The sequence below is a fragment of the Aspergillus undulatus genome, assembly GCF_047715775.1.
Source record: "Aspergillus undulatus strain CBS 261.88 unplaced genomic scaffold BDV17scaffold_20, whole genome shotgun sequence".
Taxonomy (NCBI): domain Eukaryota; kingdom Fungi; phylum Ascomycota; class Eurotiomycetes; order Eurotiales; family Aspergillaceae; genus Aspergillus; species Aspergillus undulatus.
In genome coordinates this window covers 73,032-100,067 of record NW_027396624.1, presented here as the reverse complement: position 1 = coordinate 100,067, position 27,036 = coordinate 73,032, and the positions used below count along the sequence as shown (strand labels likewise).

General features: G+C 51.4%; 8 protein-coding genes across 8 annotated transcripts; 3 read left to right on the top strand and 5 right to left on the bottom strand.

Annotated features, from left to right (window-relative positions):
• Positions 1–29: 29 nt before the first annotated feature.
• On the bottom strand, positions 30–2,648 carry BDV17DRAFT_298184 (glycoside hydrolase superfamily; the record flags this gene model as incomplete). Its single annotated transcript, XM_073763633.1, has 8 exons — positions 30–451; positions 507–744; positions 804–1,621; positions 1,668–1,901; positions 1,949–2,013; positions 2,073–2,101; positions 2,153–2,358; positions 2,441–2,648. The coding sequence occupies 8 exons, from the start codon at positions 2,646–2,648 to the stop codon at positions 30–32; spliced, it is 2,220 nt and encodes a 739-aa protein (XP_073616199.1).
• A 2,510-nt stretch (positions 2,649–5,158) lies between these two features.
• On the top strand, positions 5,159–7,831 carry BDV17DRAFT_74246 (putative nucleotide-sugar transporter). The gene is made up of 2 exons (XM_073765068.1): positions 5,159–5,905; positions 5,957–7,831. The coding sequence occupies exons 1-2, from the start codon at positions 5,471–5,473 to the stop codon at positions 7,286–7,288; spliced, it is 1,767 nt and encodes a 588-aa protein (XP_073616198.1). The 5' UTR covers positions 5,159–5,470; the 3' UTR covers positions 7,289–7,831.
• BDV17DRAFT_261679 (DNA-(apurinic or apyrimidinic site) lyase APN1) lies at positions 7,793–10,551 on the bottom strand. The gene is made up of 5 exons (XM_073757669.1): positions 9,853–10,551; positions 9,749–9,785; positions 9,576–9,695; positions 9,392–9,526; positions 7,793–9,344 (listed from the first exon to the last, which is right to left on the bottom strand). The coding sequence occupies exons 1-5, from the start codon at positions 10,295–10,297 to the stop codon at positions 8,375–8,377; spliced, it is 1,707 nt and encodes a 568-aa protein (XP_073616197.1). The 5' UTR covers positions 10,298–10,551; the 3' UTR covers positions 7,793–8,374.
• A 166-nt stretch (positions 10,552–10,717) lies between these two features.
• BDV17DRAFT_74211 (putative checkpoint protein kinase (SldA)) lies at positions 10,718–14,866 on the top strand. The gene is made up of 3 exons (XM_073765067.1): positions 10,718–11,842; positions 11,948–12,377; positions 12,429–14,866. The coding sequence occupies exons 1-3, from the start codon at positions 10,856–10,858 to the stop codon at positions 14,678–14,680; spliced, it is 3,669 nt and encodes a 1,222-aa protein (XP_073616196.1). The 5' UTR covers positions 10,718–10,855; the 3' UTR covers positions 14,681–14,866.
• Positions 14,867–15,155: 289 nt separating this feature from the next.
• Positions 15,156–16,301, bottom strand: BDV17DRAFT_290678 (fungal specific transcription factor domain-containing protein; the record flags this gene model as incomplete). The annotated part of the gene is made up of 1 exon (XM_073761962.1): positions 15,156–16,301. One exon carries the CDS (start codon positions 16,299–16,301, stop codon positions 15,156–15,158), a length of 1,146 nt encoding a protein of 381 aa, XP_073616195.1.
• A 2,030-nt stretch (positions 16,302–18,331) lies between these two features.
• On the bottom strand, positions 18,332–20,755 carry BDV17DRAFT_74205 (uncharacterized protein). Its single transcript, XM_073765066.1, has one exon. The coding sequence runs from the start codon at positions 20,500–20,502 to the stop codon at positions 18,526–18,528; it is 1,977 nt and encodes a 658-aa protein (XP_073616194.1). The 5' UTR covers positions 20,503–20,755; the 3' UTR covers positions 18,332–18,525.
• Positions 20,756–21,392: 637 nt separating this feature from the next.
• Positions 21,393–21,839, top strand: BDV17DRAFT_74197 (uncharacterized protein). The gene has a single exon (XM_073765065.1). It carries the CDS (start codon positions 21,439–21,441, stop codon positions 21,736–21,738), a length of 300 nt encoding a protein of 99 aa, XP_073616193.1. The 5' UTR covers positions 21,393–21,438; the 3' UTR covers positions 21,739–21,839.
• A 3,478-nt stretch (positions 21,840–25,317) lies between these two features.
• BDV17DRAFT_298183 (SGNH/GDSL hydrolase family protein) lies at positions 25,318–26,776 on the bottom strand (the record flags this gene model as incomplete). Its single annotated transcript, XM_073763632.1, has 4 exons — positions 25,318–25,336; positions 25,460–25,978; positions 26,024–26,568; positions 26,621–26,776. 4 exons carry the CDS (start codon positions 26,774–26,776, stop codon positions 25,318–25,320), a joined length of 1,239 nt encoding a protein of 412 aa, XP_073616192.1.
• Between the last annotated feature and the right edge of the window lie 260 nt (positions 26,777–27,036).

The window sequence follows — 27,036 nt, the reverse complement described above, 5'->3', positions numbered from 1 at the left end:
CTCTCAACTAGCTGGATATACAGTCATATCTACTCGGTAGCAACATCAAAAGCCACTTCACCAGTAAAATCCCGACTACTCCTCCCCAAACGCGCAACAAACCCTCCCTGCTCGACTTTCCACCCCTGCGCCTCTGAGTCCCAGATACTCAGGTCCCGCCGCTGGATGGGAAAGGTAACAGTCTGAGACTCGCCCGGCTCAAGGTAGACCTTTGCAAATCCTCGCAGTTGCCGCACCGGTGCCTTCGCGGCTTCAGGGAAGGAGAGGTACAGCTGTGCTACTTCGGCTCCGGCTACGTCGCCTGTATTTGTGATGTCGGCGGAAATGGTCAGAATTTCGTAGAAGAGGTCGGAGTGACCGCCTTCGGTGACGGGGCCGGTGGCGTAGGGTGTGAGGGTGAACGAGTTGGATGAATCGACGGCCAGGTTGGAGTGGTTGAAGGTGGTGTAGGCTGGCCTGTCAGGACCTCCACAGAAATTCAAAAAGTTGAAGAAGTTTAGACTTACATAGGCCAAATCCGAACTCAAATCGAGGCTCAATGTCTGCCTGGTCGAAATGGCGATAGTCGATATACAGCCCTTCAGTATAGTCGCACTCACAGCATTCGCAGATCTGCCCGTTGTAGTCGTCTTCGCTCTTTGCGATGGTGTACGGGAGTTTTGCAGAGGGATTAACATCGCCGAAGAGGATGTCGGCTATGGCGTTGCCGCTTTCTTGGCCGAGGGTTCCGGCATTCAGGACAGCCTTTCGGCGGGTCAGCAAGTAATTCGACGGACTAAGAGGGCAAAGCGAGGGAAAGCTACCGTAACATTTGGATGCTCAATCCAGGCATCAACAAGCCTGACACCAGCGTTGTTCATAACAACGATTGTGCTTCCACAGTAATCCGCAACATCATTGACAAGCTGATCTCCTTCTGCATCAGCCAAGGTTCGTCGGTCTGCACCCTCCTTCCCATAGGCATTTATAAAGACAAGACAATGCTCCGACTCAGTCGCATACTCTGAGACAGACGCCTCGACGCTCTGGAAGAAGCCTTCTCCTGTTGAAGGTGGAGGTGTAACCGTCCAGTTGTCAGATAAGATATACCTATAGTTGAAGCCCAGTCCCTCGGCAGCTCTTGCTGTAAGCGCATCCAGCGGCGAGACAACGTACGGGACAGGAGAGGCGCTGCCACCACCTGTAACTAGGTGTCCATTGTAGGTTTCACCTGCGTAAGAGTTGAAGTTGGCCTTGGGCACTGGTCCTGTGGCGAGATTCGCTGCGTCTTTGCCGAAGATGCCGAGTGATGCAATGCCACGCAGTGGGAGAGTGTTGTTCTTATTCTTTAAAAGGACGATGGACTCGGAGCCAGCGTTGCGGATAAAGTGTGCGCTTGCGGGATCTCTGACATTGAGGTCTGCGGTACCGTCGGCTGATGGGTACTCTTCGATTGGCTTGAGGATATTGAGCTGAGTCGCTACAATGCGCAACGCATGGTCGGTTATAACGGCCTCGGAAATATCGCCGCTCTCAACGGCTGCAACTATTTCTGAGACGGCGTATCCTGAGTTCCAGTCCAGTCCTGCATTTAGACCTGCGGTCATGTCGAGCGGCGCGGTGACATCAGGGACAATAAAGCCTAAAGGGTTAGCGTATAAGTAGAAGATGTGGCAGCCCAGGCTTACCCTGGAAACCGGTTTCGTTCTTCAATACGCCGTTCATGATCTCATCATTCTCACAACCGATGATGCCGTTGACACGGTTCATGACACACATGACGGAGCCCATGCCGTTGGCGACGCCATCAATCCATGGCCACAAGTATAGCTCATGCAAGGTTCTGTCATCTAGATTGCTCGAGGTCCGATCCGCAGGATCGTCACTGCCCGATGCAGTACGGTTGGTTTCCTGTTCATTCGCTGGGCGGTGTCAGTTCTGAATTTGTCTCAGATGGGGGCAAGCATACCCAGATAATGCTTGCCGCATGAAATCACGTCCTGGTCTTGAATGGCCTTCACGCCGATGCCGAATCTCCATAGTATATTAGTCAACGGTAATAACCGGGCGTTGCTGTAGGCTATCTTTCTCACAGTTTACCATTGAGGTAGGGATCATTGCCCTAGAAGATGTAAGACAGGCGAGTCATGTCACTAGGTACAGGCAGACTTACCAATCCCTCCCACAACCTAGACCCAAGCGGACTTCTTCCAAGAGGACCCGTAGAAGGGCCCAGAAGCATACTGTATCCCTTCTCCCGAAACTCCACAGCCATGCGTGAGTAATGGTCCGCAACTAGTGATCTATTCCAGGAGCTGCTGAGAGTCTGGCCGCCGACCCAGCCTGAAACGCCCACCCCGTCAGACACGCCGGTGGGCCCTGGTCAGTGTCAGCAGCGCGAAACCGAGTCTATTGGCATATTCCAACAGAGAAAGACGGCATCGTGGTCAGGCTGACTCACCATCACTAGGTTCAAACGGCACAAATCCAGGAGCAACACCACCTCTGACGGAAATGTTCGCTTGCTGCTCTGTTGTCCAGGTCGAAACCAGTTCCTCTGCCGCTGCGTATGCCTTTTCCCAGTTGCGGAGTGGCTGATCTTGGGCATAGCTAGGAATAGAGAGAATAGCAACAGCGCTCGCCAAAACCGGAAAAGATCTTGTATGCATTATGGGGAGTGAGTAGGAGATGACGGCAGGGAAATTTTTCGAGAGCCCCGTGGCTGACAGAAAATTATTGCAAGGGTGGCCTTCCTGGGCTTCTTATACCCATATTTGCTGTATGCTCTCGACTTCTCCGGATTGCTGGTCATTCCAACAATTGAACCAATTGCTCACTTTAGCAATCAGGCAAGCGGCCGCGGCACCTTGGAACCCTGACTCAGATGCAGCTCGGGTGAGTCGAGCCCGAGGAAATTGATCAAGACCTTGGCTGTACTAGGGCTTCTCCCGCTTCTTCAGGGGATTGTGGGCTCATTATGCGTAAAATGGGCCATGGCGCGGTAATTCTGATATTAGTTCAAATGCCGGGATATTCCCCAGGCATTGCGGGGTCGGAATAGAGACCGCAGCCCAGCTACGGGGTAAAATAACCCGGCAGCCAAGATGCAGCTTGAGCTTTGGACGTAGGTCATCGTCTCTGCACGTGACGCGTCGTGCTGTTTTTCCTCAAGGTCTTGGAGAATATCGTCGCTGTCCGCTTGCGATGTTGTGAACAGTTGCGGTGCGATGAAGCTCTGTACAATCCCAAACAGGCACCCCAGACGTTCGATATCGCAAATAGAGCCAGGATAAATCTGCGGGGACCCAGGCGATGGAGCTCAGTACGGATAGTGATAACACTGCATGCTCATGGCACTAGTCAACAACGGCTCAACTCCGGAAACATGGTCGAATTAGCGCTCGAAAATGCCGCTCGACTAGATAGATCTGGGAATAGCAGCCGCTACCCCAACTTTTCATTCGAATGTGAAGGAGAAATGGTCTGACCAGTGATTGCGGATTGTAATATGTGTTTGTCGACTTGGAAGAATCCCGCCGATTCTATATTAGTCGCGCTCAGGCCATATGGATTCCTCGATTTCAGCTGCGTCGCCGGCCGATGTGCCGAAATATCTTGCATCGAGACTTTGGTGCAAACTCTTTGTGTGGTCTATAGGTAACATACAGAACTGCAGCAGTTGTTGGCTTCATTCACCCTAAAATCTTCGCATTGTGAAATGTATCTAATGCGAAGGAAAAACGAAGCCTTGCACTACGACTCTATGCCGCCGGGGGCATGCATTTGGCGCATGCCGATAAATCGCGACATCTCTCTAGGGATTTCAAGTGCCAGACACTCCTCTGGGCGGGAGCTGACCCGATCCTAAACTCACGCATGTATGTCGTGCCAAATTCTACACGGCTTCCTTCTCAGTGATTGAGATATTGCGCCAGATTTCAGTCCGAGTCCAATGACGCAGAGAAGACCGATGCAACCATACAGAAGCTTAAGTCAAGGATGGGCGCAGACATTTTGGGGATTGGGAGATCTCAACCTGCATCGAGCACTGCAACTCTCAGGTTATTCAGCATCCAGTATCCCAGCCCGTGCGGAGAAGACGATCCGTGGTTCTTGAGATCTGCACTCACGGACCCTTTTAATCTCAGGGGCGAGGAAATTGGCGACACGCTCAATTGTTGAGGATAACAGAAATATGCTAGACATTGGAGAACGATCGCCAATTGTGTCGTATTTGTGATGTCGCCAATCTTTGGCAGGGTTGGAATGAGGGATCAAAATCAGGGATCAGGGAATGCCGAGGCTGGGAGGGGAATCACCGCATCGCCGCATCATGTGGCTGACCCCGGATCGTCATCGGGGGAAATCCAGATCGCCGGCAAATCCCTGGCCACTGCTGAGCAATGCTTTCCGTCTTGTGTATAGCGAACACATGGTAGCATGGATGAGTGCCATAAATTAGCATTTTTCCCATTTGTCTGGTTTGAGGCAGTTCAGGACTTCAGGCACACTTCAGTTGCTTTTGTTTACCCACCAGGCGAATGGTCCGATGAGAGCGACCCACCGGAGTGGAACGATGAATTTATCCCGATCAATGGCCGCATGTTGGGTATATGGCCAGGAGAAACTCCAACAAAAGATAAAAGACGGTGAGGTGCAGGATGTAGGATAAACTCTGGACATCAAGAACGAGAGAAAGAAGAGGAACTGGCATGGGATTCAGTTCCACGGTACCGGCCACGTGATCGGGCAGCTTCCCCAGCTCGTGTGACAGAGTCTCGAGGCTGGATGCGCTGAACAGAATCGAGTCAGGACTCAAGAAGTCTCGCTTGGCGGTGCACTGTTGGCAGTCCAAGCTGCTGCCCATGACTCTTTTTTATGAAATTATGACGGTTCAGAACTCACAACTCCCCAGTGCTCGCTCCTCTCCTCTCCTCTCCTCCTCTCCTGGTCCTGTGACTGCCACCGACCTGATCTCCTTCCTCCTTCCTTCCTTCTCCTCGTTCAATCCTTACCAATCTGCTCCCTGTCTGACCGTTTCTTTTTTCCTTTTTGCCCTTTCTTTTGTCTGTCCATTGAACCTCCCACCAAGCTACCACAGCAAACCTTTCCAGTCCTCTCCTTATCCACGCTCCACCGGTCGCCCTTGCGTCCTGCCTGCCTCTCTCCTTCTGCACGACGCCTGCATTACTATTACTCTCTACCTGCCAAATATATCATCTCTCCTCACTCACTCTTGCTCGCCGGACGTGTCAACGATAGTTTTTTCTCTCACCGATTTTTCTTTTCGCTTCTTTCCTTTATATCGCGTGCCGCCCGTCTCCTCCGACTGGCCCTCTTTTTTTCCTTCGTCGATCCGTGTCGATTCCTCTGACTAGACCTACGAGAGACACCGCTTGGCAAGGTCGCATTGATGGAGCTTGCTTCGCCATAGCAAACCCGTCTATTTTCGAATCTTGCCCACCATTTCAAGCGTGGTTCCTCCACAAACATGAGCATATCCCCGGGCAATCACCACCGACGGCGCAGCTCCGTCCTCACGGGCGCTGGTCCGTCCCAACCACCTCCGATCGAACATAGGGAGGAGAACAATGGTCATAAGCGTGAGGAACAGAAGCCATCAGCTGCCGACGACACAGATGTCTCTGATCTCTCTTCAATTGCGGAAAGCGACGAAGGACGGTACTTGAGCTCCGACGATGACTATCCAGACGATGAGGAAACCGGTCTCACAGCAAACCAGAGGCGTCAGCGACGCCGACGACGAAAACAGCGGAGGCAATTGGATGCCCGTATAGCAGGTGTGAAAGCGTCTCGCGACGACCCATTCAATATCAGTTCCTCGGATCGGACTGTCATCAGCAGGCTGCTGGTGAATGTTGGGCTGATTTTGTTATGGTATTTCTTTTCGCTCGCGATATCGATTGTAAGTTCCCAGTCCCCTGTCCCTTCGTTCTCACAGCTAACAAAGGGGCAGTACAATAAGTGGATGTTCTCTCGAGACCATGACGATAACGAGGTTTTTCCATTTCCTCTATTCACCACCAGCCTACATATGCTTGTTCAATTTACGCTGTCCTCCCTTATCCTTCTATTTATCCCCTCGCTGCGACCGCAACCTGCACCGTCACCACCCGGAGATACCTCAGAGCCCAGACCGGTCATCACCAAGTTTTTCTATCTGACGCGCTTGGTTCCCTGCGGCACAGCAACGTCTCTTGATATTGGATTAGGCAACATGTCCTTGAAGTTCATAACCTTGACTTTCTTGACCATGTGTAAATCCTCCGCCCTTGCCTTTGTTCTCCTCTTCGCTTTTGTCTTCCGCTTGGAGACTCCTTCTCTCAAATTGATAGCTATTATCGCTACAATGACTATCGGAGTAGTAATGATGGTGGCCGGCGAAACGGCTTTCAATGCTGTGGGCTTTGTCTTGATCATAGCCTCGGCCTTCTTTTCTGGTTTCCGATGGGGTTTGACGCAGATTCTACTTTTGCGACATCCCGCTACCGCGAATCCATTCTCGACACTTTTCTTCCTCACCCCAGTCATGTTCTTTTCTCTTCTCCTTATCGCATTGGCCGTTGAGGGCCCGACGGAGATTGTCACCGGCCTTACGGCCCTTGCGGATGCTCACGGTTTCGGCTCTGGCCTCCTACTCCTGATCTTTCCAGGCGTTCTAGCATTCTGCATGATTTCGTCCGAGTTTGCGCTTCTGCAACGATCCTCGGTCGTCACCTTGAGTATCTGCGGCATATTCAAGGAAGTCGTCACGATCACCGCGGCAGGCGTGATATTCCACGACAAGCTCACTGCCGTCAATGTCACCGGTCTTGTGGTCACCATTGGCAGTATCGCCTCGTACAACTATATGAAAATATCCAGAATGCGGGCGGAAGCCCAAAACAACAACTGGGATTCCAATCCCAGCTCGGATTCGGAGTACGGTACCGTTCCGAGAAGACGCGGCGATTACCATCAGGTCGCCAACCCAGAAACCTCGGAGCTTCGTCATGAAGATTTGGGTTTAAATGATAATGCCCATGACTCTAATGCAGGGCGCTCATTCCCATCTTTGACCCCTGGGCCCAGCGGCAATGTCCACAACCTCACGATCAGCACGGCAAACTTGAGTGATCATGCTCGCAGCACGACTCATTCACCTCCAGTCTCCGCTCCGTCGCCATTGAAGTCTGCGCCGCCAATTATAGTGTCTATGGAGGATGAACTTCACAAAAATGGGCACAACTTGAATCCCAGCCATAACGTCCAATCTTCGTCAGGAAGGGGAACACCTCAAAGCCAATGAAGTGATTGAAAATGTTATGCAAGCCGCCAGTAGGCTTATCGGAATCTTCGCTTCGCTATCCCTTGGATCTTCGGACTTCCCTTCCGACGAATTCCGGACCCGGACAATATATACCCTCAGTCCCTTATCGTAACAGCGGCCACCACCTTGTCCCTTGGCGGCTCGCCTAGTCAGGCATATATACCTATTGGACACTTCGCACATATTGGCAAACACAAATCCGGTATAAATATCTGATTTATACGTGAGATACCATGTTGTTATTCATTGGTTGCCCACAGCGTAGTTGGTGATCGCAATTGATAGAAATAATGCTGGAGTGGGTTTCTGGTGTTATATAAACGAAATACCCATGTTACTAGTAGTAGTTAGAGAATCAACCATCAGCATTGCGCTGTCTGTACCAATGCAAAGACATATCATTCTACATCGGAATCAAAGTTTAGATTCAAACGAGACGTTGGGTCGGCGGGGGTATTGTTTGGCCACCAATGTCTCAGGATAGCTTTATCCGACGAGACACAACTTTGGAAGTCGCCGCGCTCATAGCGAGGTTTTTCTCGACAAGAAAGCGGCGAGTTTCAGTGGCCTATATGTAGCCCTTTATACGTCTTGGGGAGATCCCACGAGGCAAAGAACATGTAAGATACACGGGCGGGTAGTAAAATGTAGGCAGGTGGTGAAATAGATATTCACATTCACACCGCTTGGGGCCACTATAAGGCAAGATGTCCTGTCAAAAATGTTTGTGAAATGCTTGCGATTACGGGAGCACGATCTAAGAAGAATCTAGTGCGGAGGATTTAGCGTATCGAGCTAAGCTAGGCAAGTCTTACCACTGCACCTGCAGCTACTTAGTACCTTAGTACTGGCTGGCTCACATACAAAACTACTAATAGTATCAACCTCGAACACATAACACCGGGGTATGCCATGCTATGCTATACAGTAGGATAAGACGAGGATTGGAAGAAGAGACGCCTCAGTCAGGAGGATACCCAAGATGATGTCGCTAAGCTGTCCAGGAAAACAAGGAATAACCCACATCACATAGTGACTTCCAGGCCGGTCGCACCTGCATCCAACTCAACAGCTTTGGCAACCCTCATCTTCACTCTCAGTCTCAGTCTCCGGATCCTTCCTCTTCTTCGTCGCTGCTCTCCCCTTCCCTCCTCCTTTCCCAGCACCCTTACCTTTATTCGCATTCGCATCCATCATTTCCATCAACGTCTTCTGCTTCCCGCCCTCCTTGGCCTTCTTCTTCTCCTCGGCTTCCTGTTTCCGAACATACTGCTCCATATGGAAGTCTCTTGTTGCTTTTCCCTCGGCGGAGAGTTTCCCCTCGAGGTCCTTAAATTGTTGGCTTTCGGGATCCATCCCGATAAGAGACTCGAGGAGCTCGATCTCTCGAGCCCAGACCGAGAAATCGGGAACGGGCTGGGTTTTGGCTTTCGGTTTTTTGGCCTGCTTCTGCTTTTTTTTCTTAGGCTTGACTTCGTCATCGCTGGCGCCGGATTCTTCTTCTATTTCTTCTTCCCCTACTGCTTCTTCCTTCGTGCCGTTTGCTGCGGCGGCTGGGTCTCTGTCTATGGGTGTTTCGAGAATCATGGGGATACCCTCGAACCGCGGCTCGTTCATAACGTTGTGGAAGGCTCGGAGGCCGAGGAACCCTGTACCAATATTCGCGTGTAAGTCCCGCCTGCTTCCGCCGGGTGCTTTGGAGTCGTTGAGGTGAAGGGCACGCAGGTGTTGGATGCCGATGAGGTCCTCGAATTCCTGCAGGAAGGCTTTAAAACCCGTGGGCGACACCAGATCATAGCCAGCCGCGAAGCTGTGACATGTATCGATGCAGATTCCGATGCGAGAGTGATGTTCTTTCGGTATGAGGGCGAGAAGATCGCGGAATTCGGATAGCGAGCCGCCGATTGTCGAGCCGTGGCCGCACATCGTTTCGAGGACGGGAATAACTGTGGATGTGGCAGAAAGCGCATTGGTGAGAGCCTTGGCGAGGCGGGCGAGGGCGCTGGGAAAAGGAGTTTTGTTTGCGCTTCCGGGGCTGGTAGGGTTAGCTGGGAAGGGCGAGAGTACTACCGGGGGACTGACTGAAAGTTGTAGAGCTGGATCCCTAGGGCTTCGCAGCGACGTAAGTCGTCCAGGAATGCATCATAGGCTTGTTTCGCCTTGGCCTTGTCTTCTTGAGCCAGGTTGACTAGATAAGAGCCGTGAGGAAGGACAAATCTACGACGATCAGCAATTGGGTGTGACCAGTGGCGATGATACGGCGTACTTCGCTGCATCATAATCATGCTCCTTGCAGAGTTGACGGAAGTTGTCCCTGTGTTCGTCCTGAAGTGGAGGATTGTCCCATTTTCTCTGCGACTTCAAAAAGAGAGCAAATGCATTACCACTGATAAGTATTAGTCTCGGCACTGGGGAGTTGAGCTGTGGGTGTAAACTGACCCAATGTGCTTGCTGTTCGTTACAGCATTGAAGACACCTGTCCGACCCGGTAGTGGTAAGTCTCTGAGACACCAAAAGTGACAGGAGCAGTCAAGGATACCCACCTCCAGCCGCGCTCACATGAGCTCCAACGTACATGCGTAGACCTTGAGTCCTGGCCCTCAATGGCATAGCTTCGGCTTCCTTTTCCCTCTTTGTCTTCCGTTTCTTCGTAGTCTTGGTAGCAGCGACAGTTTGTCCGTCAACCTCCTGAAGCTTGATTGACTCTTGTTTTACTTCCTCCTCAACCTCTTCCTTTATGGCGGCGGATTCTCCTGACAGCCCCAGCGATTCTATTTTCTCCCGGGCCTCGCTCTTGACTTTGGCACTCGTAGACTTCATTCGAGGGCTCGATCGAGAAGCTTGAAGTTGCTCGGACGATTTGATACGCTTCGACTGCCGGCGGGGAGAAAGTAATTGACCGTCTTCCTCCAGCTCATGTTTGTTGTTTGCCGGTTGAGGCTCGGAAACGGCACTTGATGAGGATTTTCGGGAGCCGCGGGGAGGCATCGCGAGATCTTGGTACTAGGCCCTCGGGGATGGACCGTCAGTCGTATTCCCGTGGGTCGTTGCAAGGCGCACGGTGAAGTCGGTGTTGAGTGAAAGACGTCGCCGGCTCGAGGTCGGGAAATGGAGCCTGTCGAGACCAGAGGCGGGTAGGTCGGAAAGAGGGTAGAGTCAACAAGTATAGCAACTCCTTGCTAAAGAGATGTGATGATCATGAAGAATTCACTGAGAAAGACCAGCTAAGTGACCGGCATAACGCGTTCTCGAGGAAGCGGCGCGTCTGGTTCGCCACCCACGAGATTCAATATTTCCTGATGGAGGATAGCGGTCATGTGATTGTCACCACAGCAACGCACTACGTGTTTATCGATAAACTGGAAAATAAAGCGAGTCCCTCTTTGGCGGAGTTTCTCGACCTCAACGCTTCAACGACCATCGACACCCGCCGACAACCTCGACAACTGCTTGCCTCTCGCCCACTCTTTGGAATTTAGAGTCGATACGCCTTGACAAGATATCGGCCGCGCTTGACCCCGACTTCCAACCACCTTTGTTGCCGCCATGGCGGCGTCCGGAGAATTGGTCGACTTCGACATTATCGAGAACCAGAAGGAAAACATCCAGTCCCTGCCGGGTGGTCGCTCTGCTAGAGACTTGGCCCGTATTTTCTCTCCCCGAGACCCAACCGATAAACTCGGATCTCCATCGCCGAATGACACGAGAACGCTGAACGACGCCATCCGACAAGAATATGAGGCCGAATTGCAGGCCATTGGAGAGTCAGATGACCCTCTTGACATTTACGATCGCTATGTGAAATGGGCTCTCAACGCCTACCCCTCGGCGCAGGCAACTGCTGAATCCGGCCTCCTACCGCTGTTAGAACGCGCGGTGAAGTCATTTCTCTCATCATCCCACTATAAGAACGATCCGCGATACGTACGGCTATGGCTACACTACATTCGACTCTTCTCGGACTCTCCACGAGAGACTTTTGCATTCATGGCTCGGCACCATGTCGGCGAGGAGTTGGCCTTGTTCTACGAGGAATTCGCCGGCTGGCTGGAAAGCGCGGGACGGTGGACACAGGCGGACGAGGTGTACAGACTTGGTATTGACCGAGAAGCGCGCCCGACTGAACGTTTAGCGCGAAAGTACAACGACTTCCAGAGACGCTATGAGCAACAAACGCAGGATAACGGACCTTCGTCGCCAGCACTTCCTGCAGTTCGCCCCGCATTAGCCGCTAAAGTCGACCCCTTTGCAACTTCAGCCACATCAACAGACCCACAAGCTCAGCGTCCAACCTCGGGCACAGGTGGTGCCTCCAAAACAAAATCAGGAAAAGCCAAGATGGCTATTTTTACAGATGATCCGGCAGCGAGTCAGCCTGCCTTAGGGGCACAAACAAAAGGATGGGATAGCCTTGGATCAAGGTCAGAACGACGAAAAGAGAACTCTATGGAGGCTAAGCCATGGGCTGGGGAAACGCTTAAGGCTGGAAAGAAGCCTGCGCCAAAGGAGAAGATGGCGGTTTTTAGGGACGAGGTAAGTGAATTGATTTGTTTATCCCTTCTTTCTGAATTCTGTATATTTACGATCATAGGACTAATTGGTGGCATGAACCTGTATGGTTTGCTTTCATGTATTCAGTCAAAGTCAGATTTACCAGCCAAAGAGGAAATTCAATCCAAACCAGTTCCAGAACACCGTGTAAGGGAAGCGATAAACCCGCGTACAGGAAGACGGGAACGAGTCTTTGTCGACCTCGATGCAGTGTATCCCGACTACAAAAATCCTAACATTGAAGTAAGCTTCGAGGAGCTCAGGGCCATGAGGCGTGGTTGGATGCACAAGGACTGGCGCGCCCAAAAGGAGCCTCTCAAGCAGATCTCTGCCAACGCTGTCCAAGCGCACGGATTCGATAAGGCGCTTCCAGACCAGTTCAAGCAAAAGTTGACCCTGAAAGACACAGATAGCCACGCGTTGCACCAACCCATCGACTCTGATAAGGCTCAGGATGTCAAGGCTAGCAAAGCCCGAAAGACGAAGATGCGTGAAGTCAAGGCCGAGACACAGACAGGTAAGAACCGAAAATCAATGCCTGCCATGTGATGCTAACTAACAGGAACAGTCAAAATGAAGTTCGACTCTCCAGGTGCAGGTGGAAGCAAGGTTCGCCGCAAAAGCACTGCAGAGCCGACAATGACGATGCATACCCGGGCGGCAACAGATGAGATTTACAGCATCTTCAACCAGCCTCTCAGAGCAGAGACGGAGCATGCGGAAAGCAGTGACTTTGATGACGATGATTACATTAGCGCTGGGGAAAGTACGGTCGGGCGAATCTCGGCCGCTTCGAGCGATTTTGGGGACGATACATTCCATAAGTCTTTTGATGATGGCGACGGAGATGACTTTGATAACACTCGTGCTGAGAGTGTTGTTGATGGTGAATGGACTCGATTCTCTGCTGCCGATGTTGGATCTGAAACACAGCAAATTGACTCAACACAAAGCACACACTATGCGGACGAGGACACCAGTGTTGGCCCTGCACCAGCGGATGACAAGCCTCAGAGACAAAGGTTTATTCCAGAAATGCCAGAAGACTACTCAGCACCTTCCGGTCCTTATCGAGACCCCGTTGTGGCAGCTCAGAATCGCTTGCCCTTCATGACACCAATCGTGGAGCGCACTGAGCACTCCTTCCCATCGATGACCGCAGCTCGAAGCAACATGGGCAGCACGAAAACCCCGGGCAGTGTTCTGAACCCGACAACGACACCTGGTATGCCACAAATGGGAAATCTTCTTTCAACACCTCTCCCAACAGAGACACCGTTCCATGGGCAAACCCTCCACGGCTTAGAAGATATCATTGAGAGCCCTACTGCGAATAAATCACATTCTTCAAGTCTCAGGTTATCCTCTCCTCTGAAGGAAGCCATCCCGCAAGGGCCGATCATCAAAGAAACGGTTTGCAACCCAGTCGACAGGTGGATCCGCGACACTATCCTGCAAGCTATGCATCCAATTCTCGCGGCCTATCCCGGCTATCATGCCCACCCTGACGCTGTTACGCACTACGCACCTGAAATTGAGCGATACATGAAGAACAGCAGCAGGCATTCCAGAAGTGGCGACGAGTCCGCTTTTGATGTTCCAATAATCGACCTTCCAGGCGCGGATAGGAGCTATATCATCAGGCGGAAGCTCGGTGCTGGGGCTTACGCCCCAGTCTACTTGGCGGAAAGTATAGACAGCCTGGACTCCGACTCCGAGATGGACACCGATAGCAACAGCGGCGCTTCCACTGACGACAAAAGACTAACCCGGCCGAAAGCACTCCGATATGGCTTCGAGGCAATCAAATTAGAAGTCGGCCCACCGAATGCCTGGGAATTCTACATGATACAATTAGCTCATGACAGGATCAGTCAGCTCCCAGTGCTCTCACGCGCCACGGACAGTATCATCCGAGCCCATGAATTGCACATCTTCAAGAACGAAAGCATCCTCGTCGAAGACTACCGCCCGCAAGGCACACTCCTCGACCTCGTCAATCTCGTCCGCAACGAGGGAATCTCTGGCCCTGCCACTGGCGAAGGCGGCCTAGATGAAGCCCTCGCCATGTTCTTCACAATCGAGCTCTTCCGCACCGTCCAAGCCCTCCACACTGCCGGCCTTCTCCACGGCGACATCAAAGCCGACAACTGCCTCATCCGCTTCGACGACAAACCAGGGCAGGGCCAGTCAACACTGGACGACTACGCCGCCGACCCTCGCGAAGTCCACTACTCCCCCACCGGCTCCTTCGGCTGGTCGACAAAGGGCCTCTCGCTCATCGACTTCGGGCGAGGAATCGACATGCGCGCGTTTGATCCTAACGTGCAATTCATCGCAGAGTGGGAAACGGGTCAGCATGAGTGTCCCGAGATCCGCGAGATGAGGCCCTGGACGCATCAAATTGATTTGTATGGCCTTGCCGGTACAGTCCACGTCATGCTCTTCGGGAAGTACATCGAGTCGACAATCACGGACCCGGCGTCGAAGACGTATCGAATTCGTGAATCGCTCAAGCGTTACTGGGAACGTGGGATTTGGAATGATGTCTTTGATCTCCTGCTTAATCCTGCTGCTGAGCGGTGGGTGAAGATGGAGCGTGCTTCGTCTTCTTCATCTTCTTCTGAGCTGGGAAATGCATCTGCAGATGCAGATGCAACTCCGCCTTCGTTTACTCTCCCGGTCTTGAACTCGATGCAGCATCTCCGTGAGAAAATGGAGGCTTGGCTTTTTGTCAATGCTGAGAAGAAGGGTCTTGGGTTGCAGGTTCGGAAGCTAGAGGCTATCTTTGCGGAGAGGAGGAAGAGGTTGGAGAAATAATCATATCTCCAATCGGTTCATCTGTTTTCCGTCTCGCCCTATCCTCATTTTCCTATCGGCCTCGCGTCATCTCCTTCTGTGTTCTCTTCTACCTACATATTTTGCCTCTCGTATTTGTAATGTCCTTATGACAGCGTATAGCAACGTCGCCCCGATACGATACCCCTTTCCTTGAATCTAGCACCGCTTTTTCTTTTCCCTATTTTCTTTTCCCCCCTGTTTTCTTTTCTTCCTGTTCCTACCTGTTCACTCTGCTATTATATTTTCTAATATACTTTTCGTTCCTGCCTTGAACTTTCAAGCCTAAACATACGGTGCACTCCATCCACGCAGATGTCCCCCGAACCGGACCCTAATCTACTTACCCCAACATGACCCACGCAATAGATGATCAAAAAAGAATAGCATTGCCTGCCATCTCCACAGCCACGCCGGTGAAATCCTATTCCAGCATATTACCATCCCTACCAAGATCTTACAGCCAGTACGGCGGTTCGGGCAGCGAATCTGCTGCCCTAGTATCTGCGCCAAAGTACGAACTTGGGCTGATGACTGTCCTCCGTTTTCCGATGGTATTGTGGGATATGGTAGGGTTGTGGAGACCTTGGACACTTAGTTTAAGTCTATTATGATGCAGCTTGGAAAGGGAAGGACTCACCTGTGTTTCTAGTTCTACTAGGTCGTTGGACGTCTCTGTCATGGGCAAAGTCTCGGATAGAGTAAGAGTAGTAGGTGTCAGGCCAATGCCACTCAAATCCTCAGCTGTACTTTGTCTCCACGACTTCCAGGATCTGTATCCATCGGCTTGGAGAGACCTCGGTGACGTAGATGATGATGAGTTATCTGTGGTTTGTAGGAAGGACCTAAATGCAGGTTTGATGTGCTGCAATGACAACGCTGCAGTCTCGCTACCCTTTGCCAGTTCATGAAGCACCTGAATTTCCGCTGCAAGCGTGGCGCTGGTAGCAGACCCTGGCGGCTCGAGCTTTGCTCCGAGAAGAAGAACGTGCAAGGCACCACTGCAATAGAGGGGGTCGGTGCATGAATATGGACAAAGGAACCTGCGCCGCTTCAGGGTCCTCATCAGGGAGATTGACGAGGAGGCGGCTGTCAGGCAGGTCTTTGCTGCACTTTGGAGGAAGGCGATGTCCAGGGGAATGATTCCTCTAGTGGAGGATGAATATAACTGTAGTTTTCTTGGAAGTTCCGTTTGCCATCTTTCTAATGCAGCGACCAGAGCCTTGCACGCATTAATGTCAATAACTCGGCGACAGCTTGAGGGCGCTATGCTGGGGTACATTGTCTTGATGATGCGGCCTTCGATCTGCAGGAGTTTCACAGTGGCGATTTGGCCCTCAACCACAGTGCTGGTATACCCTGGCACTTGTAGCTCAGGAATGTCCTCTGGAAAGGGCGTATCAATTTCATCGTCTTCGATCATCATCGTCTGCCCGAGCTGAAACGTGAGAAGATGCTCGAGAGCGTATGTATACACTTCACCACAACCGGTTGCGAAGCTCACGTACTTGAGGATGCAGGTCATCCGTTCGAATAGACCGGTGCATTCCCATGTCAACAGCCATTCGTATTGTGACCCCGAGAAGATTATAAGCAGCGTCATGTGCTGCAGTGGTCATTAGAAAAACGCCCTGCAGTAGGCTGGCCTGACCACATCTCCGATTAACCGCTTAGATACCTGGTAGAACGACCAGCCTGGGCTTTTGGTGACCAATACAATTGTTATTCCAAAGTATACCTTTGAGAAAGCAACAACTTGTCTAGCATTTATTCAGTTATTCTACAGGCCACAGTATGACCGTGTGACCCGTGTCTTACGGCTCTTCGCTTCTCTCAAGTCCAGTACTCGCCTCATCGTCAGCTTCACAATTCCAAGCATCGGCAGGAAATGTTCCCATGCTCGGAGCACTTCTGCGGATCGTTGCTCTAGTTAACTCTGTAGTTTATCTTCCTCAAGACATCCGAAGGCCTCTTCGAGAGCTTCTCGATATTCGTTGGCAATAACAATTCCTTGAGAGACGGCTGTTGCGTGGCAACCTTTGAACTTGAACCCGGTTACTGCGTCTGCGTAGTCGATTCCCAGAGTGCGTGCCGCGTGAGCAGCATCTAGATGATTTATGTGAACATATCCGGGGGACGTTCTACTTTCGTAAGAACTGATGCATGCCCGCAATTAGATCAGATCCAAAGCATACTTGCACTCCTACCTCCGAGGCAATCTGCAAAGCTTGCAATCCGGACGCCATCACGGCCTTGTTTTTAGCCTGGCATGCATCGATGAGGAATCTGCTATATAGCGGAGTAGCAAGCGCTTCGTGAGTCACCAGCGTTGGAGTCAACCAGATGCTCTTCTCTACCGTTAACTGCGACGTTTCCCGGACGAGAAAATTCCCATTCTCGATGCCCCGGACACTGTGGGCAATCATGTGTCGCATCGCTCGCACTGTATAAGCATGAGCTGTAACATACGTGTCAAAGCTTGCTGCTGTAGCGGTAATCGCCTCGAGCTCTTCCGGGAGAAAGTGAGGGGTGTGCTAAGTGCGGATCTCGTCGCGCACTGCTACCAAGCACCCTATCGGACTGTCGCATATACGTCCAATACCATATCGGTGGCCCGCACAGCACTTCAGGGTGGCATCCTCATCGGAAAACGAGGCGCGTCTACTTCCGGGTCCATCAACATGAGTGGATCGAGAACGAGTCTGAGTGAGATGGAAGTGAGGAGAAAAGAGAGAAAGAAGGGAAGAAAAGTAGATTGTAATAGATGTCGTGAGATGAGAAAAAATAGATAGATCAGCAGGAAAAAGAAATATCCATATCCCAGAGATCTTCATGTTGAAAAATGTTGGATGCAACAAAACAGACAGGAAAATAGATTACATGTCCGACATGCAAGGTAAGCAAAGCAGCACAGACAAAAGTCTGGCGCAAATAGTGGTCAAAGCCAAAGCTGCAAAATGTAAACGCGCGCTTGTAAAGTCGATAAGCAGCATCATTTCATCTATATTGGGTCATCATTCAATAGCAGCATTGCTCCGTTCCATCATCATATATGGCGCGACGTCTGGGGCTCGTCGTGGGTGATTAGGGGTTATTCAAAACAGTAAAGGAAAGGTAGAGAGTGGGTATTGCCAGAACCAAGTCCTGAAGCAGATCGACAAGAAAGGAGAAGAAAATGAAAGGAGAGGAAGTGAATGGAAGCTCTCAATAGCAGGCGCGCATGTTTTTCGTGTTTTCGAGACTTTTGGTGGCGCTGCCTGTCTGTTGGCTTCAATGGAATATATGTTCAAAGAGTGGGGGTTGTGCCGCGGACAGGGGCCAACATCGAAGTCCAAAAGGAAGGCAGGAATCAAGACCAAGAAGCTCTGGAGCAACGTCTAGCCTGGATCAATGTTTTTGGATGTCCTAGCAGCCAATGCGGACTCAATCGAGGCCAGTGAATAATGAGTGAGTGTGAGTCGACTGTTGAAGGGAAAGCTGGGGTAAGATGGAATGCACGAAACCCGTGCTTGTAGCACGGATCCAGACTCGCTCGTGTCGCGCCAGGTTTTCATATGTTGTAACTTTTATAATCATTCATGGGCGTTATCGTTTTTCAAAATCATCATTCTTTGGCGCAAAATGCTCTTTCTTTATGTGTTCTTAAACTGTCGTTAGTGTCGTCAATGCCGTTTCACATCATCATGTCCGCGTAAATGGCTTCAAATGTCACAATAAATCAATCAACCAGGATCATGGTCGTCGGCACCCCGTAGGCAACGGGCCTCCGCAAAGTAACAGCTCTTCGCCAAGGTTAACCGCGCAAGAGCTTGTTACATTCGCGTCAGTTATTGCCTTAGATAAGGCATGTTCAAGATTTGCCTTCGGATGCGTTCCGCGTCCGAAATGCCTTCCTCTGTGGGGTCATACGGAGGCCCACTCGCGGTAGTTTGACTTCGAGAAGGCGCATGTTGTGCCAACGACCGGAACCGAGGAAGTGCACCACTGGCAAAGGGGTCAGAGATTGAGGGCGCATGTCTCGAAATTCTGCCTGGCGGTGCGGTACGCCGATACCCTTCCATTTTAAACGGAGAGCCCAGGCGTTTTATATGTTCACCGTTCAGACTCAGGATCGGGTTGGGTACTGGCTTGTCCGTCGAGGGCGGTTCTTCGTTGCGAGACGAAGAGGAGGGCGGCGAGAACAGCTGATCCAAGCCCTTAGGTGTGACAGCTGCACTTGTGGTGGCCCCGCGATTCCGAATCCGCACACGACGGTGGCCAACATCGTTCAGCTTCCCCTGGCGGAAAAGCTCCTCCAAGTTGCGCCGAGTCTCTTCCTCTTCTGCCGGTGACTCGGTGGGAACATTCAAGCTCGAGCTGTTGGTATTGGCCTGGTTTGGAAGAGGGTCCATGCGCGGAGGTGATCGCAAGCGTGAGCCCGTAACATGGATAGTCTCACGGCGAGCTCTGGGCATATGACGCTGGTTTCTCTTCTTGACGTGGTTCGGGCCCCAGGTATGATAGGAGAAGGGCGAGCCGAGTCGGGGCACCACACCGCTTGCGTGAAAACTGGAGGATTTCGTTGGCAGTGGACCGTCCAGCTCACTGCGGGGACTGCCTAGGACTTGTGGTCGAGCCAACTCAGTGCTGGGCTCCGGTAATGGATCTTGGGCGGCTAGCTGGGCCAGTGGGCCCGGAACGGAGCTGGAAACTAGGGAGACGCCCAAGTCACGGGTGGCATAGGCGGCGGAAGTATTTGTAGGAGCTTCGACTCTGGGTTGTATGTCGGATGGTCGCGAGAAAAGATCCAGGGCTGGTGTCGGGCTGCGAGACTGCATCATCCTTTGGTAGTGAGGGGCGATGGAGAACTTCCGTTTTGACAGAAACTTCAGTCTTCGTCGGGTTGAAGATTCTGATTTGGGCCACGAAGGCCTCGCCGTAGGCTCTCTTCCTGTTGGAGTTGTATCGCCACTTCTGGGCGACTTGTCAATTCGAGTCGCTTTTCTTTCCCAGGTTCGTTTTGCTTGCCGGGCCACTCTGTGAGTGACACCAAGAGGCGGAATGCTACCTGGGGTCATCTTGAAAGGTGTGATGGTGGGTTCTTGGATGTAGAGTTGGTAGGTGTTCCACAGATGGTTATCCATCTCTATAGTCCATCGTTCTTTGGCGTTTGTAGGATTTCGTCGTTGGTTTGGGAGGTTTGCGGGTAGCGGCGACGCATCCGTTGTCTTTTTTGGAGTAAGTTCAATGTGAAAGAAAGGATCATAGTAATCACTCTCGGTGCTCGTGCAGCTTCCGCCGATCGATTGTCGTGAGCTGAAAGTCTCAATTGAGGAAACTGAGGAGTCGGACGCATTTGAGCAAGATGAACTGGGCCGCTGAATTGTATTTCCCAGTGTTTGAGGATTCCAGGTGGACCAGGAACTCGTTGACTCCGCTTCAATGGGGTCTGGGCGGATCTGAGCGGGCGGGGTCTTTAGAGCTACCCGAGCACGAGGTGGCGCCAGAAATTGGTCGTTCTTTGGTGACGCCATACTCCCATATTGAACCGCAGAAGCATCGCGCGCAGGGGGGATTTCAATAGAAGGCAGGGGCATATCAGGAGTGATGGGATCCTGCATGCTGAAATCGTAGTTGACCTGACCGAAGAGGTCCGTGCCGGACCGAACGCGAGATGGACGAAGACGCGAGCCAGAATGCCTAGGTGGTGGAGGCGGCGCATCCAGCTGTATTGAAGCGCGCTCCGGGGTTCTCGGTTCCCCAGCCGAGGGGTACATAAAGTCCTTCGGCAGGGTGCGCGACAGACCGTGCTGTCGGTCGGCCATAGTGTGCCACGTCTCGTGCGGGTCCAGAGGCGCGATGAGTCGAGCGCAAAATCGTTCTTTTCGGGGATAGATCGCTCTCTATGCTAGCATCGCTTCGCTGTTGAGGACCTTCTGTGGCTGTTCGGTGGACGTCTTTCTCCAGCTATGTATATCACTCCTTGAAACCTTCTCTTTGACAAGTATGCACGCGCAAGTGGTATCGGTCAGTAGATCAGGCGCGTTTACCTGGTTATATTTTTATTGGTTTCGTCTGGGGGCAAATCGTCCTCGTGGATCGAAGTAGTATAGGTGTGTTCGGGGGGGTCGTTAAGTCGTAAACTAGGAAAGCCGCAAAAGAAAGATAAAAAGAAAACGAGATCGTCAAGATGCGAGTGGTCGGATAGTAGTAAGCAATCGAATTCGTGAGTTGGACTCGACGCGATACGCCGCTGTGCTTTGCGAAAAGCAACAGTGGTACGTAGCTGATGGAATCACGTCGACCAGGTTGCGCTCCGTCGGACAATAAGTCAGAGGTCGGGAGAAGAGCCCGTCATTGATGCACGAAAACGCCAGACCAACACAAAGGAAACGGAAGGAAACGGTAGGGATAGAATCTCACGAGCGTTGCGCTCGTAGAAGGAAGTAACGCCGAAGCAGACGAGGAGGTTGGGGGTGGAAGAAGGAAAGAAGGACGGGAAATGGCGGAGGAAGACCACGGGGGGCCGGGCTGGCGCTGGCACGGCGCAGGAGCAGGACGGTGGTAGTCGGTCTACGCTGTACGCTGTGCTGTAAGGTCCGTAAGCCCAAACCGCTAAAGCTTCACTTGCGGTTAGGCTCCACTATGGACAGCCATACTTAAAACTCTCACCACACTCCGGCCATTTCACACCACACTGAATGCGGCGTGTTTCGTCCCAACTCAGCTGTTTATTCCATGAATCTTGTTTCAGTTTCTTGATGCTGTTAACTGTCAACACTCAACAGTGTTCTATTAGTGTTAATCTGAAGCTGCCCAGCTGCTCCCGCCTCACCGCGCCGCCCAACGATCCTCGAGCGTCTCGGCAACAAATCGCGGCGATCCTGATGGAGTCGTTATTGTCGTTCTTGAGAGATGCAAGGGTGATTTTCGCTGCACATCAACGTTCATCTTCAGCCGTCGGTTTGTTGATTGTTCTTCTTTGCCCTCTCTCTTGCGTCCACTGGCCGGCTGACGATATACTGCCTCGGACCCAAAAGTTGCATACGTTCAAATTGTAAATCTACAGGGATTGCCTGTCCATTCAGATGATCACGATCGATGGACGGTGTGATCGCTTCTACGATTCCAGGTGCCCAAGCTCGCTTGCAGAATCATGCGAGCACGTCTGGCGGACTGGGCATGCATTAGCTTGCTCGCCGGTCTCGACTCCATGAGCCCACGTCCACTGCGCACGTTGGAGCACGATTCTGACTCTCAAGCATGATAGAGGAAAGCAGATATAGAGGGAGACGACAGAGAGGACCCTGCTCTGGGGAACCTATTCTCTATCGACTTGCTAGGATCGTATACTCTTCCTCGCTAACGATACTCTGTAGTATAAGGCTCATATTGTGCTGTGATGCTCGCTTGCTGCGGGTGGATCCAACGCGTCAAAGCGGGGTAAACGCGAAAGGTCACGTCCAAGGACGCGGATCCGCGCGTCTGGTATTTTACGTCAAATACCGTACCGACGCGCGCTTTCCCTCCCAAGATCTCCGGTCCCTGTGACTACTGACAACGATGGAGACTCGATATGATTCAGACTTCGGTCGGGTCAACTCTCTCCGATCCACTGCAGGAACCAACCCAAGCTCCTTCTGAGTCTGACGAGTGACAACCATCACCGCTTTCTTTCCTTGTTTCTTGACACCACCTTAGGGCTCGCTTGCAGTGAGGTCGTCGTTTATGTTCCCCTGACTTCGACATCTCGAGAGCTTCCATAGCCCTATCGAGTACTCGGTGCTCAGCTGGCAATGAACGCAGCCAGCAACGAATCGTATGCATGCTCGAGATGCAGTATTTACTTGATAACCGCCCGACTCCGCAAGTCTACAACACTTTACTGACTATCCACTCGGAAAGTACCTACCAAAGGTCACCGCCGACATGCAAGCCTCGGTCGCCGAGATGGCCGCATGCTGAGTCTTCTTGACAAAGCTGTCGGCGCCGGTCAGCTACCGTGAACCTCAATCAGGATTGAGCCTAGTCAAGACATTCAGCTTTGTGTTATCCATCGTCATCACCCGATCGATATGCAACGACGCTCCTTGCAGATTGGGAAGCAGCGCTTGAATGTAGGAGGCGGTACTCCGGACATACTATGGACGAAATTCTGGTGACTTCTCAGCTCAGGCCGCCGCAGCGCTTCGCCGCACTTCTCCTTGCAGGGCTGGCTCGCCGAAGAGTTCCGACACCTGTCAGCTATGTCGTTAGCGAGCTACAGCAGAGCGTTTCAACCAGGCGTACAAGCATGCTTTTGACGAGTAGTCACCCATCGTATTGCAAACAATCCTTATTACCGCTGCCCATCGTCTGTGAAGCTTACCGGGTCTACTGCCGCGCCGTTGGGAACATCCATGACGGATCAACGCATCGGTGAGGCCTCAGCATTCGCCTATCTCTACAAGAAGCGGTCGCAAGCCCTTATTTCTGGTCTGCTCGATAGCGGCTCGGGTCTTTCTTTGTCGTCTTCATGTGTTCTCAAGTCCCAGTGTGCAAATAATTCACAATGTTCATAGATGCCTCGCCCACCTTTAACCGCTCGAGCCCAAGCTCCGCTCAACATATCGCATCTGCTGCCCAGCATTCTGTCATATCACCGGCTCTATCCCATACGATACAGGCCGTCCAGATTTGACTCAGAAGCCGAAGAACTCGTACTACGCCCTCAAGAGACACCATCCCAAGCACATGGTCCTTATTCTCCTCTCGGAACGACTTCCTGAAGTTTACAGGGGTCTCACTAAGCTTGACCACAGAGGTCTCCAGTTGCGTCTTCTACCGCACAGAGAGGAGGTATACTAGTGGATAGATAAACTCGGGACCGTCATTGAGCGATTGCTTGATAGCGGTGATCTTTATCTCCGGGAGATTGACTAGAAATATTGTGCCGGCACCCAGCCATTTCTAAAGTGCAGATAGCCGCTCGACAGGCTCCGCCACCTTTACATATCCAAGGCGAGTTTTCCGGCTGACCTTTTTGGGAGGTCTGGGTAGTTGTCACGAAATGTCTCTCTGATTACAGTGTGGTCGGTGTTCGTATCGACATGCCTCGTGATTTCAGATCCCCGGCGTTGAAGGACTATGCCGCTGGCCCCGATGGCTCGACTTCCCCTCACTTCCGCCCCACCCCGCATTACAACTAGAATGTGAGGACCTGTGAAATCGATGCCGAAAGTGACCGCTATGGAGGCCATAAACGGCCGCATTTCTACCCCGTAACTCTCAGCGGTGCGACGCCGCCTTCATCCCCTCACGTGCTTTGCACCACTATTCTGCACCCGCTAAGCGTTCTATAGTCACCTCCTGGGCTAATATTCAACTCGCGCTTAACTTTAGTGACTTTCAGTCTCAACTTATAACAAGATAATACCAAAAATAGTCTCCTTCGCGGCTAAATCCAGCTACCCTCTAATCTTGACTAGCCAGGTCAGGTACCTTATAAAATACTACCTTTTCCTTCCTTCTCTATTTATTTCTTTTATACTTTCTGTCAGATAAGGCCAGAGGAGTCCTTCTTAAGGTCCCGGAGGTCTTAAGGAGATTCTGAGATCAAGAGAAGAAGACAAGAGTTGAGTTGGAAATACAATGTAGCTTTAGCTTGATAATCTGGCTATGTTGGTTGCTCCGGAAAATAAGACACGAAGAACAAAACTATGTACAGGTAATAAGCGTCCTTATATATCCGTAGCTATTAAATCACTAGCTATATTCCCGGTTAAAACACTCAAATTGTCTGATACGTTCTATCAAAGCGCCTGCTTTGTTATACATATCAGCCGATATAACACTATTCCTAATTAGGCTTAGCCCTCAAGTCGCCGATATGACCGTCCAATCCTTTGTCCCTCCGTTGTCGTCACACGCTAGGTGCGGCACAGTCAATCCATTGGCTGTAGAAGCCCGTCATCTTCTAACAGGCATATCCGCGGATATCACTCCATGGCCATCTTAAATCTTGAATGATCAAAGACTTGATAATATAGATATGTATATTAAACTTTAAGCTTAAATAAGAGCAGCTAGAACTAATAGAAGAGTATCTTCTAGCTAGTAAGATTACTACTATAGAGGGGGTAAAAAAAAAGCTCCTCTTTAGCTACAGGCAGACTTTGAGCCTGTCAGGAATAATAAGAAGGATAATACTGGCAATATCCAGATGAACTACAAACAGCCAATGTTCCCCGCAGAGAGACAAGGATGGATTGGCAACAGACGGCGACTCAGCCAGGCAAGTTGCCTTTAATCCGCTGGCAAGCATTGTCGCAAGATCTACCGAGTTTGCCGAGCTCTTGGAATCTTTCCAGGCACCAATACCAGCCTACGCCGACAGTACAATTGCAAGCCCAGTACCGAGCATCTGGCCCCGCCTGGGCGTCCCCGATCTTCTCACAACACTCTCTGGGGTAAAAAGGTGTGACTCATTGTAGGAGGGGCGTCCTTTGTACTTACTATGAGGGTCTAGGTAATTACTGGTGCTTCAGTATCCAAAGATAAGCATTAGCCAAGCACTAGGCACTTAGTATCTACTAGTTGGAACCCCACATAGAGCCGATGGACTTGACTGAGAAGATGAAATTGCGATGGTATGTTAGCCCTTACCAAGGAAGGTCATACCTATTCTGTGAATAGCAGTAACTATGCAATTCATTCAGTCGTAAGCGCATCCACGCTCGTCACATGGCAGAGCAACAGTCAGGCAAGGCTGGCAATGATTTCGCGAAGATGCCCAGGTCAAACCGGCTTGCCAACTCTCTATAAGCCGCCGGATTCGGATGCAAATGGTCACTAGAGTCAAACTCTGGTCTCAGTGTATCTCCGTCTCCTATGAACGCCGCAAAGTCAAGAGTGTGGTCAAATGGACTACTCCTTAAAATCCACTCATTGATTTTAAGTCTTGTCTTCTCCCGCGCGGGGTCTGCATACTGGCTGCCTCCGAATGGAGTGATCGTTGCCCCGATAGTGATGAGCCCGGCATTTTTACAGTCCCGAATGATCCGTGAATAGGCGTACACCAAGCTGTCGAAAAGTTGTTTCTGCGTTTTCTCATCTGGGTCCGACACACCAATATCGTTGACGCCCTCGAAGATCATAACATACCCAACTCCCTTCTGTCCGAGAGCATCGCGGTGGTACCGTTCAAGCAGTGGCGGGCCGAGTCCCCCTGCAAGAATCGCATTACCGCCAGCAGCTTGATTGTTGACAGCGATGTGTGCCAAATTGCTCTGTTGTAATCGTTCAGCGAGAGCATCGGGCCATCTGCGAGTGTCAGATGGAAGGTACATATTCCCAAGTTCTCCTTACCGGTTATTTCGATTATCATCGCTGCCTCGCCCATCTGTAATACTGTCGCCGAGGATAACCAGACCAGAGTGATGTTTAGGGGCCCATATTTCTATAGCGCTGATGAAGTACCAGTGCACAGCACTCGCCTCCTTAGCAGAGAATGCATTGACCTTGTCGCCTGTTTCCATCCACGACGTTGTCCGACTCCCTGGATGGCCAGTGATTTTTGTCTTTGCCTGTCCTTCTTTACTATAAAGTGTGATGGCAAGCTTGGACAACGGTTCGATGTCAAAATCGATGGGGTCGGAATAGACAGAGCGGCTAGGAGGGATGGTTACGGACTTTGCTCCATTGAAGGTCAGTTCTCTGACAGTTGATGTCTCGATCCCAGCTACGCCCGCATTTCCGCCCACCGGCAAGGCCACAGACGCTGCAGTGATGGGCAAGTCTGTCAGACCGAATAGATTCGAGAATTGGAATCGGACACGTTGAGCTCCAACTGATACCCTGACGGTCTGACGCAGGGTCGCATTTCTGAATTGAAACTCCGTGTTTGCTCCACCCTGTCTCCAGTTAGATGTAGCCGGTACGCTCCACTGACGAGACGGGACTCACAAAAGGACTTGGAGGCAGATTTGCGCTCTCGACTTCCTGCGGCATTGCAGTCCATGTCGCTAACCAGTGTTTGTCACGATCTTGCCAGTGAATGGGCTTACCGGCTGCCTGTGCTGTCCAGATGGCGGACATCACCAACAGTTGGATGAGTTTCATGGTGCCGACTGCCCTTCTGGTGCTGGTCAAAAAGCCCTTACCCGGCCACTATTGACCTTATGTACAATGACCATCTTCAACGCGGAGTACCCCCCAGTACCCCCCGCTTTGCGGGGTACTTCAGGCTAAATAAAATATATCCGGCGATTCCAGCCCTTCCAGAATATGGCGAGATGTAGTGAAGCAGTTAAAATTACAATATTATGATTTCAGTTTTGCTGGCTACCAGATTCTTTCCATCTGTAACACAGTTCACAGTG

What these genes read in the sequence shown, in the direction of transcription:
- BDV17DRAFT_74246 (XM_073765068.1), top strand. Translation starts at nt 5,471, where the DNA reads ATGAGCATATCCCCGGGCAATCACCACCGACGGCGCAGCTCCGTCCTC. An exon ending in TTTCGCTCGCGATATCGATT is followed by an intron (nt 5,906 to 5,956) that starts GTAAGTTCCCAG and finishes ACAAAGGGGCAG; the next exon opens with TACAATAAGTGGATGTTCTC.
- BDV17DRAFT_261679 (XM_073757669.1), bottom strand. Translation starts at nt 10,297, where the DNA reads ATGCCTCCCCGCGGCTCCCGAAAATCCTCATCAAGTGCCGTTTCCGAG. An exon ending in ACGAACAGCAAGCACATTGG is followed by an intron (nt 9,696 to 9,748) that starts GTCAGTTTACAC and finishes AATACTTATCAG; the next exon opens with TGGTAATGCATTTGCTCTCT. An exon ending in ATCCAGCTCTACAACTTTCA is followed by an intron (nt 9,345 to 9,391) that starts GTCAGTCCCCCG and finishes TAACCCTACCAG; the next exon opens with CCCCGGAAGCGCAAACAAAA.
- BDV17DRAFT_74211 (XM_073765067.1), top strand. Translation starts at nt 10,856, where the DNA reads ATGGCGGCGTCCGGAGAATTGGTCGACTTCGACATTATCGAGAACCAG. An exon ending in TGGCGGTTTTTAGGGACGAG is followed by an intron (nt 11,843 to 11,947) that starts GTAAGTGAATTG and finishes TCATGTATTCAG; the next exon opens with TCAAAGTCAGATTTACCAGC. An exon ending in CAAGGCCGAGACACAGACAG is followed by an intron (nt 12,378 to 12,428) that starts GTAAGAACCGAA and finishes TAACAGGAACAG; the next exon opens with TCAAAATGAAGTTCGACTCT.
- BDV17DRAFT_74205 (XM_073765066.1), bottom strand. Translation starts at nt 20,502, where the DNA reads ATGGCCGACCGACAGCACGGTCTGTCGCGCACCCTGCCGAAGGACTTT.
- BDV17DRAFT_74197 (XM_073765065.1), top strand. Translation starts at nt 21,439, where the DNA reads ATGCTGTTAACTGTCAACACTCAACAGTGTTCTATTAGTGTTAATCTG.